The sequence below is a fragment of the Jaculus jaculus genome, chromosome 16 (assembly GCF_020740685.1).
Source record: "Jaculus jaculus isolate mJacJac1 chromosome 16, mJacJac1.mat.Y.cur, whole genome shotgun sequence".
NCBI lineage: Eukaryota > Metazoa > Chordata > Mammalia > Rodentia > Dipodidae > Jaculus > Jaculus jaculus.
The window spans coordinates 25,780,911-25,797,958 of record NC_059117.1 but is presented as its reverse complement, the minus strand read 5'-3'; the positions used below and the strand labels follow the sequence as shown (position 1 = coordinate 25,797,958).

General features: G+C 40.0%; 1 protein-coding gene across 2 annotated transcripts in view; it reads right to left on the bottom strand.

The window, feature by feature from the left end:
- The window catches only part of Znf277 (zinc finger protein 277), a 135,043-nt gene that overhangs the window by 9,159 nt on the left and 108,836 nt on the right, over nucleotides 1–17,048 (bottom strand). For both annotated transcript variants that reach the window (XM_045135548.1, XM_045135549.1), the window contains exons 5-8: nucleotides 16,416–16,507; nucleotides 11,287–11,397; nucleotides 9,589–9,721; nucleotides 2,000–2,067 (exon numbers count right to left, since the gene is read on the bottom strand). In XM_045135548.1, coding sequence (XP_044991483.1) covers nucleotides 2,000–2,067; nucleotides 9,589–9,721; nucleotides 11,287–11,397; nucleotides 16,416–16,507 — 404 coding nt within the window. The remainder of the gene's footprint in view (nucleotides 1–1,999; nucleotides 2,068–9,588; nucleotides 9,722–11,286; nucleotides 11,398–16,415; nucleotides 16,508–17,048) is intronic.

The following is a 17,048-nucleotide window of genomic DNA, read 5'->3' as shown; positions in this document are numbered from 1 at the left end:
CTTTTTGAGGCAAGCCTAAAAGGCTGGTCTTTTTTTTTTTTAATGAGAAAGGAGGAGAGGGGGTAGAGAACTGGCATGCCAGGGCCTCCAGCCACTGCGATTGAACTCCACATGCGTGTGTCACCTTGTGCTTCTGGCTTATGTGGGATCTGAAGAGTTGAGCATGGGTCCTTAGACTTCCCGGGCAAGCACCGTAACTGCTAAGCTATCTCTTCAGCCCAGGATCCCTTTTACTACTTCCCTTACCATCACCATTTATTTCTTGAAATATTCCTAATTTCTTCTTGTTCCCCAGCCAGGAAAACTGCCAGTAGGTAAAAGATGTGGATGCGAGGAATTGTCCATTTAATTTTGAACGGGGGAGAATTTTTCATGGCAGGTTCAAACGTTACTACTTTTATGACTCTGAAGACCAACCTAAGCCATTTTCCACAAGCTTCTCCATTAGAAGCCAGTGACAGCTTTTCCTAGCACTCTGACCCAGGAGGGAGCCACCAGACCATCTGCTCCAGGTCGTGACTATTACTATTTATAAGCCTTTGGTGTTATTAAGGCTTCAACATTAATCCATTTAACATTCTAAGTACTATGTCCTTATGTGAAAGAAATGTTTCTATTCTAGTCTGGAAGATTCCTTGCCTGAATAGCTATGCAACAAAGATATTTAGCAAATGATAATTTTCCAACTTCAGACTTTACTTTCACTATTAAAACAAGACTCCCAAAATCGTAAGAGAGAAAAATGGCTAAAGAGCTTTGACGAAAAGAAAAGGATGTTGGGGCTCAGTGGCTAAAGGCGCTTACTTGCAAAGCTTGATGCCTTGGGTTCAGTCCCCAGTACCCATGTAAAGGCAGATGCACAATGTGGCACACATGCTCAGAGCTCACTTGCAGCGGTGGGAGGTCTTAGTGCACCCATACTCTTTTTCCTCCACTCTCAAATAAATAAATTATATGAAATAAAACAAAAGAATAAATAAGGAACATATAATAGGGAATCTTATTGGGTAGAATAGAATACTTTTCAAGCTCATAATTCAAAGCAAAGAAGCTATGACTATTTTAACTAGTAATCAATGAGATAGAGAACAATATTAACTGCAATTCAGTTATATTTTCTACTCCAATGACAGTACAACATGACTTTAAATGGACACATGCAAGGCTTAAAGGATCAAATAACAGTCTACCATTGCATTGGTACTTATAGTTGCTCAAACTGTGTATTTATTATTTTTATGAAAATTCCCTTTGATGGTATTTTTAACAAATATTTTATTTATTTATTTGAGAGGAAGGGAGGAAGGGGGCAGATTGAGAGAGTGAGAGAATGAGAGAGTGAGAGAGAGAGAGAGAGAGAATGGGCACATCACATTCTCTTGCCACTGTAAATGGACTCCAGACACATGTACCACCAGTGCATCTGGCTTACGTGGGTATAGGGGAATCAAACGTGGGTCCTTAGGTTTTGCTAAGCCATCTCTCCAGAGCCCCCTTTAATATTCTATTCATTTGATGGTATTTTTTATGTATAGTAGAAGAGAGCACAAAGAAATCAGAAAACCTTAATCCCATTTTTGGCTTGACTATTATGGTATCTTCACAGATCTTTGTTTAAGATGGTGATAATATATGCCTATGTTCCTTATGTAAGTACTGTATTTAAGTGCAGATTAAATGGGAAAATGAATGTGAAAAGTGTTTTGTGAAATGTAAATGAAAAATTTTCAATCTTTCACCTGGATTCATTACTTTACATTTGTCCAGTTTTTCCTATGAAAGTGGAAAGCAAAAAACCAAACCAAGCTCAAGCTAAACCAAAACAAACCCCAAGTGTCCTTAATAGTTTTTATGTGAAAGTTATCTTAAGTTAAAATTCTTGCCATATTTCACAAACTGATACATGGCTCAAATATTTTCTTTCTTTGGAAAAAGAGTTGAAGACTTATGTTCCTGTTGTTAAAACACCATGATTGTTAGCCGCGGTGACAAGCCTTACTCTTCTTGATGATCTGGCAACTCCTGGTCATCCTCCAGTTGGACTTCTTCCCATGATTTTCCAAGTTCCTTTGTGAGGCGAACAGAAGGATTATTTTTAAGAAGGGAATGAGAAAATACACAGAGCTCAAACAACAAAAGCTTAAGCCAAGCCCACATAAGTGGTTCTGGTGCAAGTAGGATATATTGACAATTTTTTAAAAAACTTACTTTTATTTATTTATTTATTTGTGTGTGTGTGTGAGAGAGAGAATGGGTGCTTCAGGGCCTCCAGACACTGCAAACCAACTCCAGGTGCATGTGCCACTTTGTACATCTGGCTTATGTTGGTCCTAGGGAATCAAACCGAGGTCCTTTGGCTTTGCACTAAGCTATCTCTCTAGCCCAACAATTTTATTTCCATGATAAGGATAGATGGATCGTAATGTGCTCTTAGTATGTTTTATGTTGGTGTCATTTTTGGAAAAATAGAAATATGTGTTCAATCATCTATTTTTTTTTTAAAGAGAGCATGAGAGCAAGACAGAGATACAGAGAGAGAGAGAGAATGAATTAGAATTGGCACACTAGGGCCTAAGCCACTGCAATTGAACTCCAGATACTTGTGCCACTTAGTGGGCATGTGCAACCTTGCGCTTGCCTCACCTTTGTGCATCTGGTTTATGTGGGACCTGGGGAGAGATTGAACCTAAGTCCTTAGGCTTCACAGGCAAGTGCCTTAATCACTAGGCCATCTCACCAGCCCTCATCTTTTCTTTTCATTTTAAGTCAGTGTTTCTCAATCCTGAATATATATTAGAATCACCTGGGTGCCTTTTTTTTTTTTTAAAGCAAACCACTAATAACTCCTGGCATAGATCCTAAAAGAATCCCCTAACTGGATTCTGTTTCCCATCTCATTCCTTAGTCTATCTCACAGATAGCAGCCACAAGGATCTTTCTGAAAGACCGACTGTTTTATGGGAAGAAACCTTCTCAAGGGTTCCTGAATACTTTGAACAAAATTCAGAGTCTCTCCCAAGGCTTACATACCTTCTTGCCATCCTAAGTTACCATTACTTTTGCTCTTCCTCCAGCTGGACTGGCCTTTTCAGCTGTGTTCATATTTCCCGTGTTCTGCTGAAACACTGCTGGCCCCCACGCCTGTACTGGCTCCATCGTTCTGGTTTCTGCTTACATACTGCCACTCAGCCTTCCTGGCTATTCTGTCTAAAACCATGCTTCCTCTTCCAAGTCTATCGCATCCCACTGTTTATCACAGCACTGGACACTATTAGGAATCCCCATGTACAGGTGTTTGTCTTTTTATTTACTATTCATCTCCCCTATATGGATGTCCAAGAAGATATAGCCTTTGTCCCTGGTTACATCTCCAGAGTCTGGCACACAATGGGAACCAGAAAGTTCTTTTATTTTTGAAGCCAATTTAGATCTTATATAAAAAGGATTTTGTGAGGCGATTAAGTGATATCTATAAAGCACATGGAACTGGGTAGAAATAGGCATTCAAATATCCATTCAAATCCCTTTATCCTTTATAGATAGTGGAAAAGTTCAAGTTGGGGGGGGTCGCTTGGCTCCATCTCTCAATGGGATGATGAGCTCCTGCTCATCATTTTTCTACTAGGTTTTACATATTTTCTACTAGTACAGCCATTGATCTTTTCTCCTTTGAGCCATCTTCTCCTCCCTTTTATTCCAGTTTTTCCCCCTTCAATTCAAGCTTTCAAATGCGCCATGCTAAATCAAACAGCCTTCCAGACAGAGGTAGGACTGTTCCTAGACATCAGGCCAGCCTGGCCTGATATAAAGCACAGCTATCCTTTTTATTCAGTATGTTTCTTTTGGGAAGCCACAACCCAAATTTATTGTTATAGACCTTTCCCCTCCCTCAAATAAAAGTATTCCTTAAGCTAAAACCAAAGAACTATGAGAATCATTATGAGTTAGAGGGAGAAAGAAATATCTATCTTCATCAACTTAACGAGAGGGTTTGAAGCTGTCATTGCTTATCAGCTAAATGATGCATAAGCTTGCACCTGCAGAGATCTACTACACTCTACGGCGGACTCTAAGCGTGCTTTCCCGAGCCACATGAAGTACCTGAACGTCACTACAGGACCTGGTGAATACATTCAACACCATGCACAGGACCTCTGTGAGAAGTTCAATGGATTCCATCTTTCATGCTTTGCTTGATCTCTCTAAACTAGGATTTATAGTCACATTTTTAGTGCTACAAGATATTGCTCAAGCATGGGATGTCTGTGATATTACCATTCGAGTGATATGGGAAACTGATGCTTATTGAGAAATGTTTTGAGCCAAAAGAGAAAAAAAAATAGTTTTAATGTCAAACTTCTTAGCTCAAAGTGTAGTTTTGAAACTTTCTCAGTATTCAGCATGATCTGTAGGAATTTATCTAGATAATACAGCATAACAGCTTGCCAAGCTTACCAGGAAAATTGAAGTCTATGCTCAGTATACTAAGAAATAAGCAACTGCATGTAACAGTGGCCCAGGTTTTCCTAAAGGGCTCTGCTTAGGAACAAGACCAGCAGAGAGAACATGTCAAAACTAAGCATATAGCTCTCTAATTAAGACACGGTGTGTGCTGATGAGTCACGTCAGGAAGGCAAAGAATACAAGAAAACAAAGTTTGGAAGCCAAGTCAGAAAAGATGTTCAAGACACCCCCTCAAACCTCTGCGTCAGATGGCTTATGAGCAGTGAGAGGATGGAGGAAACAAGGAAGAGAGAGCTTTACTAAGCACCTTCCATCTGACACTAGTATATGCTTACATGTGCCTACATTAAAAAACAGCAGGAATGGGATACAGGAGAGAGGCTTTCTTAAATGTAAAAAGATTAGAGAACTATAACAAAACCATGAAAAATAGGTTAAGAGGTTACATATGGCTTTGTCTAATTTAAATGTACAAGATTTAGGTCAAATGATAAAACTATGGCAAAATAGTTTCTTTTAGCCAGGTGTGGTGGGGCACGCCTTTAATCCCAGCACTCAGGAGGCAGAAGTAGGAGGGTCACCTTGAGTTCAAGGCCACCCTGAGACTACCTAGTGAATTCCAGGTCAGTCTGGGCTACAGTGAGACCCTACCTCAAAAAACAAAAAAACAACAAACAAAAAAAAGTTTCTTTTAGAAAAACTGGGATAGGAGCATGTGCACCTTAAAGATACGTGGCTGACACCCAGATGATAAGCAGTTTGCTGCCCTGAGGCTGGGGTACTTTGTCCTGTCACCATCACTCTGTCACTTGTTTGTATGAAAGCAATGCAAAGGATTTGACTTAGGTAATCCTGCTATCAAGGACTTTCAAGGTACCTGGCAAGCCTGTTATATTCAGAAACCAATATGAATTACTAGGCATGAAAACCATCTCTCCTAGGGAAAACATGGGAGCTGTCCATTTAAACATCTTCTTCACCGCGTGCCACTGTCTGCCACCACTGATGAGTGCTGGGTGCACCTTGCCAGGATGGCTGGGATGCGCCCACCCCTGCTGCACTGGAGATGAGAGTGGGTGCAACAGGGCAGGGTGCTGCGCGGGTGGAGGACCTCATTACTACACACGTACGCTACAGGAGAGGCCCAGTGCTGACTTGGACAAGGTGTCCACTGAACATGCTCACACACCTCTCAGTCCAACTTCCGAGCTCTGAGAGCTGGCAAATGAGCCAGCCTGCCTGAAATACGTTTCTGTCTTTTCTGGTATTCCGGTTCCTGGCAGGCGCTCAGAAGTCCACAAAATGCATGAAGCCCATGAAATGTGTGTATAATGCTGACTGGTTCCACATTTTACTCATGTCAATCTTTTCCCTCAGAGGAATAAGCTATGAATATCTCCCATTTCTGTTTTTATTTTTTAATAATAAGTGTTATTGGTCACTGCTTCAGTAATATTTTGCAAGAATTAATCCTTCATATTGATGACTTTTTTACATGTTAAATACAGTTTTCATTAATGGGGGTCTAAAATAAAACTAAAGTGTTATTAACACATGTGATTTTTTAGAAGTTTTATTTTTTAGTTATTTATTTATTTTTTATTAACACACATGTCATTTTTTCCAAACTAAACTGTATTGTTATTTGGAAAAGTCATTTATATACGCAGTAAAACTACCATTATGCTTTTAAACGGTATTCTGTAAAAACATTCCTCTACCTCAAGGCAGCCATATATCTTTAGAGACTTTATTGCTTTCACTATCCTTCTCAAAAGTGTTTACATTCTTTTTTTTTTTTTTTTTCCGAGGTGGGCCGACTTGGAATTCACTATGTAGTCTCAGGGTGGTCTTGAAATCAGGGCAATCCTCCTACCTCTGCCTCCCGAGTGCTTGGATTTAAGGCATGCACCACCACGCCTGGCTGTTTACATCATTTTTAAGAAATATTTTAATTTTGGGCTGGAGAGATGGCTTAGCAGTTAAGGCACATGCCTATGAAGCCTAAGGTTCGATTCTCCATGTCCCATGTAAGCCAGATGCACATGGTGGTGCATGTGTCGAGTTCGTTTGCAGTGGCTAGAGGCCCTGGCATGCCCATTCTCATACACTCTCTCTAATAAATAAATAAAAATAAATTTAAAAAATATTAAAAATTATTTTTATTTATTTAACAGAGAAGGGGGGGAGAGAGAGACACAGAGAGAGAATGGGCCTCCAGACACTGCAAACAAATCCCAGACACATGCACCTCCTTATACATCTGGCTAACATGGGTCCTGGGAAATTGAAACAGGGTCCTTTGGCTTTGCAGGCAAACGCCTTAACTGCTAAGCCATCCCTCCAGCCCTTACATCATATTTGGTAATGCTAAGACACCATAACACATTTTGAGTTTCTTTTTTTTTTCTTTTTGCTATTTTTCCTTATAATTATTGGCTATCAACCTCTGCAGAAAGGCAGCCAGAGCTAAAAAGCCATCTGCTGTGGCTAAGAGACATTGTGTGCAGAGTAAAGCCCATTTTACTTAGATGCTGTCTCACTTTCTAGAGTTTAACAGAAGAGAGAAGGGAGAAGAGAAGGTGAATAGCTCATCATGAACTCGTCACTTCTTGATCAAACTCAACCCAAGGCATCTGATGCAGGTGCTAGCATTCTCTCCACTGTGAAAATGAAGGACCCAGGTGCTAGCTTGTCCTTGCTATGTGAAGTTAGGAAATTATGCAACCTCTCCATGCCCTAGTCTCTTCACTCATTAAAAAGACTTCATACTAGGGCTGGAGAGATGGCTTAGCGGTGAAGCGCTTGCCTGTGAAGCCTAAGGACCCCGGTTCCAGGCTTGGTTCCCCAGGTCCCATGTTAGCCAGATGCACAAGGGGGCGCACGCGTCTGGAGTTCGTTTGCAGTGGCTGGAAGCCCTGGCGCGCCCATTCTCTCTCTCCCCCTCTGTCTTTCTCTCTGTGTCTGTCGCTCTCAAATAAATAAATAAAAAAAAATGGACAAAAAAAAAAGACTTCATACTAATACCTATATTACAAAGATGTGGTTTAATGATTGACTGTAAGTACCAAGCCTAATGCTTGGCCTATTCTAATAGTTGCTGGATTTATTTTAATTCGTGTGTGTGTGTGTGTGTGTGTGTGTGTGAGAGAGAGAGAGAGAGAGAGAGAGAGACAGAGGCAGACAGAGAGAGAATGGGCGTGCCAGGGCCTCCAGATGCTGCAAAGCAACTCCAGATGCATGTACCACCTTGTGAATCTGCCTTACCTGGGTCATTTGGCTTTGTAGGCAAGTGCCCTAACTGCTAAGCCATCACTCCAGCCCAGATGCTCGACTTTTAAAATACTGATTTGTGTCATATTACCCTTAAATTGTGATTTTATTTTCATTTCATATATATTAAGGCCATTATAGTCTCTTGAGCTATGACTTACCACAACTTATCTGTGGCTCATGTAATCCATCATGTTCCCCTGGGGACAGCTGGCATTTGTTCACAATTTCAATTCTGACAGTCACACTTCTTGATACCCAGGGAATGAAGTGTCACACTTTTCTAAAATGCCAGCAGCACAAGAGAGGGTGGACCCTTTGAAGTCTCCTCCACAAGGTGAGACCTCAAGTTGTACAGTGTTCTGCTCATCTCAAGCTTTTGAATATTAGTTTAAAAGAGCCCTGGAAGGAAGAACTCTTAGACTGTTCTCATCGCTTGCTGCATTAGCTTCATACTTCATGGAGCTAACCCTGGTGTCGACTTCCCACTGGATTGGCCAGGCCCTGAAGCAGCATTCATGCTAGATAGTTATGACCGAGTGATTTCACGAGAAGACTGGGAGCCTGGAAGGTGCCTTTGCCTTCAGCTAGTTGTGAAACATTTCTTGTAAATCATGGCAACTTCCCAGAGCTAATCTCCAAACACATGCTAAGCTTACTCCACAAGGGGAATTTCAATTCAACACTATATGGCTCATTAGTTAGAACAGACAAAAACTCTACCCAAGAGCAGAGATTTCCAACAAAATTCAGGTCTACTTCTTTCTTTCCAACAGATAAAATGGCTGACTATATTCAATTAGTCTTTTGAAACCAACAGGTTTGGATTTTAATGATTTATATTGATGGGGGTTAAGGAGGGAGGGAGGGAAGGAGGGGAGACAAGAGGAGAGGAGAGGAGAGAGGAGAGGGAACCATCATAAATTGTATTTGTCTAAGAAAGTACCAGTTAGAAACCGAACTATCATCCTTTCTTCTTCTAATTCCTCCAGTTACTTAACCCTTTTTAATGCATGAATGAATCCTTTCTTTATTATATACAGGTAAAATGTCAGTGGATTAAGGACAGGGCTTAGTACATTCCCTAGTCATTACTGCTTCCCCAGATTCCCAATGATTGTGAGGTAACTTTTATCTCTCACTGTATCCCTTTTCCTATCCCCAAGAAACTGATCTAGAAGCTAGTAGGTGGGATGGAGACCTCTGGACAAGGAGTATTTTCACCACATTTAAAATCCTTGGCTGGTAACCTGGTTAGTCCACCAAACAAACACATGGTTGGTTTCCCTTAAAAATAAACTGGCCAGGAAAAATGTACATTTTATTCTTGGGGAAAGGGAATATCTGCACTGGAAGATGAGATAAGTAATGAAATTGCATTTAAAGAATTACCTGGCATGGTACCACACCCAGCACTCTACAAAGGCATCCTTTTTTTTAATTTTTTTATTTCGAGGTAGGGGCCTCAATGTAGACCAGGCTGGCTTGGAACTCACTCTGTAGTACCAAGCTGGCCTCAAACTCACAATGATACTCCTACCATTGCCTTCCGATTAAAGGGATGTGCTGGGAATAAAGGCATGCACCACCACTGAAGGACAGTTTTGTTTTAGACCCCAGTTACAACCACAGTGTATTCTAGAGACATGAAAATTTTAATAACTACCTGCCAAACCAAAGAGAAATCAAATCAGTTATGCTTTGTACATCATTACTGATTCTTTCTCAGTAATTCCCTCTGTTACATGTTAACTTTTGCACTGATTTCACATTGAAACATTAGTTGGTCCTTAGAAAAAATTTGCTTGCAGTATTTCAGACAAATTTTAAATTATGAGAAGAAGGCCTTACCAAATAGTTGATGACATAAAATTGGTCATATTCTCTGTTCTTTGGATTGATCCTACGATGTTGTTTCTTTTTCATGTGATCTTTAAGGGTATTTTTGTCCCTGAAGGTTTTTTCACAGTACAAGCACTGTAAACTAAAGGCAACACACAGACAAATTTTTTTTTAAATTACTGATCTGTAGCATTTGATACTTAAAAAAAATGTTATTACCCTTAGAGAGGGTTTAGATACCACACTGGTTTAGCTTTAAATGAATAAAATTAGTTTTCTTTTAAATCTTGGGTTTATTTTTCAAAACTGTATCTATTCAAAACTGTATCTTAAAACAAATAATAGTTTTGAAACCTGTTTATATCATTTAAATTTCAGTTAACCAAGGCTGCCAGGATGTGACCTTGGGAGAATGGAATATTACAGGTGATGGAAATGAGAAGTGAAAGGCTGAAGACATATGCACAGCTTGTTCTCACAAAAAATGAAGTGACAAGTACCCTGAAAACATACTTAACTTACTGCATCTTAGAAAAGTTAAAGTGAAAAGTAATGCAGTAACAATTCCAAGTAAGAAACAGGGATTTTCAGGGAGGCACTAATGGGGACCCAGCAGAACCCATAAATTTGTATTTCTTAGGAGACATGGCGAGTACAGTCTTCACAATGTATTACATATAGTATATACATTGTTTAGTATAAATTATACTTTCTTTTTGTTTTATGAGGTGGGGTCTCACTCTAGCCCAGGCTGACCTTGGATTCACTATGGAGTCTCAGGGTAGCCTCAAACTCACAGTGATCTTCCTACCTCTGCCTCCCAAGTGCTGGGATTAAAGGTGTGCACCACTATGCCCATCTTAAATTATACCTTATTAAAAGCATTTTATTTTCACTTATTTGAGAGAGGCAGACAGACAGAAAAAGAGAAAGGGTGGGGGGGGGGAGAGAGAGAGAGAGAGAGAGAGAGAGAGAGAGAGAGAGAGAGAGAGAGAGAATATGAACGGGTGTGTCAGGTCCTCCAGTCACTGCAGATGAACCATAGATGCAGATGCCACCATGTGCATCTGGCTTACGTGGGTCCTGTGGAATTGAACGTGGGTCCTTTGGCTTTTCAGGCAAGTGCCTTTAATTGCTAAGCCATCTTGCCAGCCCTAAATTATACATTTTAATGGAAAAATTAAAAAAAAAACATTCAAAGGTAATGTCATTTAGATAAGGTGAGCATTGCCATATAAAACGTAAATTCTTAGCCGGGTATGGTGGTGCACGCCTTTAATCCCAGTACTTGGGAGGCAGAGGTAGGAGGATCACCGTGAGTTCGAGGCCACCCTGAGACTACATAGTTAATTCCAGGTCAGCCTGAGCTAAAGTGAGACCCTACCTCATAAAACAAACAAACAACAAAAAAAAGTAAACTCTTTTGTAATGAGAAATAGAAATTTGTATTTCTTGCTTTATGATGGGGAGAGTATGTGTGTCTTTGTGAAAGAGAGAGACAGAGGAATATATAGAAAGAATGGGCATGCCAGGGCCTCTAGCTACTGAAAATGAACTCCAAATGCATGTGCCACTTGTGCATTTGGCTTTACATGGGCACTAGGGAATTGAACCTGGGTACTTAGACTTCTTAGGCAAGAGCCTTAACTGTTAAGCCATCTCTCCAGCCCAGGAATTTATACTTATATATCATAGAATCACACTTACTTGTCAAGCTTCTTCTGTAATGTATGTAAGAATTCACTGCAGTTTACAATGTTGTCTGGCAAACCAATGTTGAAAGCATGTTCTCTGGCCATGTGGTTCAAAAGAACAGATCTGTGAAGATATTTGAAAATTTGTATTGTTTATAAATCTTCCAAGAACAAATCAAACTATGAATAGCACTTATGTAACAGTAAAAGCAAGCAGTGAAAAAGCAAATATTGAATATTAGCACAAACATTTGAGCTTTGTTAAAATTGAGAAGTTATGGGCTTCCAGTTAAGATGGCAATGTAGGAACCATGCCAAAGGAGCCTAGGGCAGAAAAAGAAAAAACAAAACAAAACAAAACAAAAAAACAGCAAAATACACTCTTCTAAAAAGTGAGGTGTATCAGAAATTATCAACCACAGCAGAGTAGCCTTCCTATATGATAACAACAAACACACTGGATGAAATCAGAGAGTCACTACCATTCATAATTGAATAAAAAAATAATAAAGTACCTTGGAATAAACCTAACCAAGGAAGTAAAGGATCTCTACAATGAAAACTTTAAAACATTCATGCAAGAAACTGCAGAAGACACTAGGAAATGGAAAGACATCTCTTGTTCTTGGATTGGAAGAATCAATATTGTGAAAATGGCAATCTTATCAAAAGCAATCTACACATTAAATGCAATCCCCATCAAAATTCCAATGGCATTCTTCACAGAAATAGAAAAAAACAATAAAAACATTTATTTGGAAGCACAAAATCTTTGAATATCTAAAACTACTTTGAGGTATCACCATACCTTATTTTAACCTATATTATAGATTACTGAGCCAGTAACAAAAGCAGCGTGGTACTGGCACAAAAACAGACATGTAGATCAATGGAACAGAACAGCGGAACCAGATGTAAGTCTAGGTAGCTATGGCCACCTGATCTTCGACAAAATGCCTAAAATACTCATTGGAGAAAAGACAGTCTCTTCAGTAAACGACACTGGGAAAACTGGGTATGTATCTGTAGAAGAATGAAAATAGATCCTTCTCTCTCTCCATGCACAAGAATTAAGTCCACATGGACCAAAGACCTTAGTATTAGGCCCGAAACTCTGAAAGTGAAAAAAGTAGGGGAAACCCTTCAACATATTGGTCTTAGCAAAGACTTTCTGGATATAACCCCAATTGCTCAGTAAATAAAACCACAGATCAACTGCTGGGACCTCATGAAATTACAAAGCTTTTGTATGGCAAAAGACACTAAATAGAGCAAAGGGGAAGCCTACAGAATGGGAGAAAATCTTTGCCAGCTTCTCTTTTCAGACGGTGGTGACCTTGGGATGACTCAGAAAGGACCATGGTGCTGAGAAGAAGTGACAGAGGAGTGATCAGCACTGAAATATCTCTGTCACACCTCCCAAGGCTCAGGGTCCATTGCAGAAGAGGTTGCGGAAAGAATGTAAGAGCCAAAGGAAGGGTAGGACTCCTTACAATGCACTCTTCTAGACGCAGTATGTCCTGAGCATCCGTGACCTCATAGTGCCTGACACTACCTACAGAAGACCATCATGATAGGAGGAAAAGATCATGACATCAAAATAAAAGAGACTGATTGACAGGGGAGGGGATATGATGGAGAGTGGATTTTCAAAGGGGAAAGTGGAGGGGGGAAGGGAATTACTACGGGATATTGTCTATAATTATGGACAACGTCAATAAATAAAATTGAAAAGTTATGAGCCATGCAAGCAAACACATAGCCATGTCAGGACTTAAAAGACAGACCAATATCTGTTCATTTTTGACAATGGAAGGAAGGGTTACACTCTACAGGAGCATCAGGCTCTATCCTTTCATGATTAAATACATCATGCTGCCTCTGCTCTCCAACTCATCATGGAAGGGCTTTGGGGGAGGGGAACTGGAGAAAGGGAGGAGGCACACACAAAGCCAAATCCAAAATGAGTTGATATCATATAAACCTTCCTCCTGGATAGTAGACTGAAAAATAGAACCCTCAATAGGGGCATGGAGGGATTGTCTGGTAAGAAGGGCCCTGGAGAGGGTGGGATGAAGCCTAACACTAAAACACTTGGCTCTGGCTGAAAATTCCTAGTAGAAGAAACTGGTTACAATCTAAGTTGAGCTGTTGATTGGAGAGACCTATGGGGTCCATAAAACAAGATGGGCTTCTGTCAAAGCACTTGATTACCTGCCTGAGGTAAAAGGTAAGAGTCTACTGCTGAAGACACAGCACAATGCTGGTGCAGAACACCGAGAGATCCGGCTGAATCTGAAAGGAAGCCAGTTCTCTGATGGTTAGCTCATACAGTGCTGAAGAGTTAAATGAGCTGCTGGGGGAAAATGGCCAGCAATGTCATGAGCAAGCAGGGGACACTGCTGTATGAGAGCAACACACCTGGCAGGATGTACACAGCTATGCAATAGTGTCTTGTTCCTTTTCCTTCTCTTTCCTTCTCTGTGGCCTCAGAGCCACTGGGGGGGTGGAGAGGGAGTGAAACATTCCTGGAAGATCTTGTGGCTCTTTAACCTGTCTGGCAGGTAGATGCTGGGCAAAGTCCCCTCACCTGGACTGTCTTCATTTGATTGGACTCAGGTGATTTACTGAGAGATTTCTTATCACTTGTGCATTTGCCCAAAACAGTCAGCCAACAAACTTCAAGTAAGACATACCCAAGAAAGCCATATGACAATAAATACTGTCAGCAGGGAAAGAGAGGGACGGTCTTCAAAGAATAAAGAACACTGTCTCATCATATGTAAAGTAACCTTAAGAGGAACGTTTGCCTTTTAATCAGAAATGGAAATTAAGAAGGCAGTCAGTGGAATAACACATTCAAATTGCTGAAAGAAATACACTGTCAACCAGGAATTCAATATCTAGTAAAAATATTCCTCAAAGAACGAAGGAGAAAAAAAAAATGGAGAAAACAAGGCATTCCCAGACACACAGAAACTGAAGACATGAATTTACTGATGGCAGATCTGTTCAATAAGATAAAAATGGGAATCCTTTACGCTACAAAAATGGGCACATGACAGGAAAACTCTGAAGGAAGAAGACCGCACCACAAAGATAACCTGAAAGGTGAATGTGAAGGACAATGCCAATGTATTTTTGTTTATAACTCTTTTCTTCTCATATTGGATGTGAAATGCAATTGTATAAAGCAATAATTATAAAACACATTCCTGAGCCTATAATGTATACAGATGCCACCTGTACAATAGCACACAGGAGTGTGGAGAGAACAAAGCACACTGGTGCAAAGTTTATGTGTATTGCTATGAATCTGAGCTTAACTGTGACCTTGATAAAAGAAACAAGGGGATTAAAATCATACTCTTCAGTATGGGAAGAGGAATAAGAAGAGCTAAAACATAGAAAACATAAAAAGATTCAAAAATGCCATCTTATTAGTAATTACACAAAAATGAAATACTTAATTTATTCTGCACAGGTAAACAGATTATATAACATGACCAAGCTATATGCTGTCTGTAAGAGATCACTAGGATTCAAACACAGCTTGGAAGAAATAGCTTTTATATTCCTAAGGGTATATAGGGTAGGAAAAAATATAGATGTAGAGTAACAAGAAAACATGCATTCTCTATCCTTTGTCTACTATTTACTTTTGTCTTGCTATTCTTTGCATTTTTATTTTTTAAAACTTACTTATTTTGGATCTCCCTCTTTCTCTGTCTCCCCCCCCCACCACCCTTGTATGTCCACTGTGACACATTTTGCTTTGCATGGGTGGCTGGGGAATTGAATCTGGGCCAGTAGGCCCTGTGAACAAATGCCTTTAACGCCTGAGTCACCTCCCTAGCTCCCTTGTTTGTATATTTTTTTGAGACACAGTCTCTTGGAACTGACGCTGGCCTTAAACTCCACCTTCTGAATGCTAGGATTTTAGGCACTGCCACATCTTGCTTGTCTTGTGGTTCTTTTTATGTCCCTATTCTGGGAGATCACAAATTTAAACCTACAATACTACTAAAACAGGAGTGACAGCAATAATTTCTGAGAAATGGGCTGCTAAGCAATTTCAATACAGTGCAAACATTATGGAGTGTAATTAAACAAATCAAGTTGTTATGGGTCAATTACAACATGGTCTGTTGATGTGACCAAGAGATATGATAAATCAAGTTATGGTATAAGCTGTTTCTGGCCTAACACATATATTGTACAAATCTGCTTTGTTTTTTAAGTAGAAGGAATACGCTCTACAATAATTATTTAAAAGTACAGTATAGCAAATATGACTGAGGGTTGAAGCTTTGAGCTAGCCTGATCTTCAGAGAGTGTGTAGGTTGTAGAAAGAGAGTTTAATAATTTAACTCATTACACCTATGTAATGACACTGAAGTAAAAACTTGACATCAAAGGAATGTGGAGATTTCTGGCTGGCAAATACACTGATGACTACTAATAGGACAGATCCTGGTTCCGTGGGGACAAACACTAGACATTTACGACCCTCCCAGCCTCTCTGTTCCTTTGCCAGTTTCTCATTGGTGATCTTTGTAATGAAACAAGTCACAAGTGAGTCATTTTAGTGAATTTCAAACCAACACAAATTGCCAGTGGCACCTCTTTGTAACCATTTGGTCAAGAGTTCAAGTAGCCTGAGAAAGCCCCCACAAACTAATGGCTGGTATTTAAAGTGGGTACAATCACATTAGGGGTCTGTGTACTTATATCCAAAGAGTGAGGTGCTAACTCACCCTCTGTGATTAGGGTCAGAATTAAATGGAAAGGCAATACTTGGTTTTGGGCTAAATGAGGTGGGTGACAGAATTAATAATTCTCCAACTTTTTTTTTTTTTTTTTTTTGGTCTTTTGAGGTAGGGTTTCACTGTAGCTCGGGCTGACCTGGAATTCACTCTGTAGTCTCAGGGTGGCCTTGAACTCGTGGCGATCCTCCTACCTCTGCCTCCCGAGTGCTGGGATTAAAGGAGTGTGCCACCATGCCTGGCATAATTCTCCAACTTAAAAAAAAAATTTACTTATTTATTTATTTGAGGGGTGGGGAGAAAAAGGCAGATATACACAGACCTGATGAGCTTTCAGATCAAAAGCAGTAACATTTAAAGTTGTGCAATGGCAAACCTGTTTCCGAGGAATTCCTCACTGCAAAACATGCAGACGCCATGAAAGTTGGTATCATCTCGTTCTTGCTGTTGTTGCTCCAGGATTTCTTTCTGTAAATTATACATTTATGATAATACTTTTAAAAACTGCAGCCAGAGGATGAAGAATTCCAATGAGAAGAAACTCAGCAGTACAAAAGAAGCATATGAAAGTTGCTCATATTTTGTATTGCCCCATCCTTGTGTTTGCAGTAAAACTCCAGGTCTGTATCATAAGATAACTATAGGCCACACTAGCGAGGTGGCTATGTCTGAAAGTCAAAGTCAGAGTTAGCCAGCTGAGATCTTCCAACCTTCCTTAATCCTCCTTCTGACTTTGTCAGTCATCTTCGGTCCTCACCCTGAATCCAAAATGTAGTGGTTTCCTGGACTTGCTCCTATCACTAACTCTCAGCTCAGTTTGAATCAAATTCTAATCCATTAACTTTCTTTACCACCTCCAATGCCCTCACTCTCCACCCAGGCTTTCTTTTGAGAGTTATTGTGAGAGTATTGTCATCTCTTTGAGAGTCACTGTGGGCACAATCCCTCTTCCAACATAGACACCTTAGTTTGCTGTCAGAAAAACTTTCACTAAACATTGTTTACACAC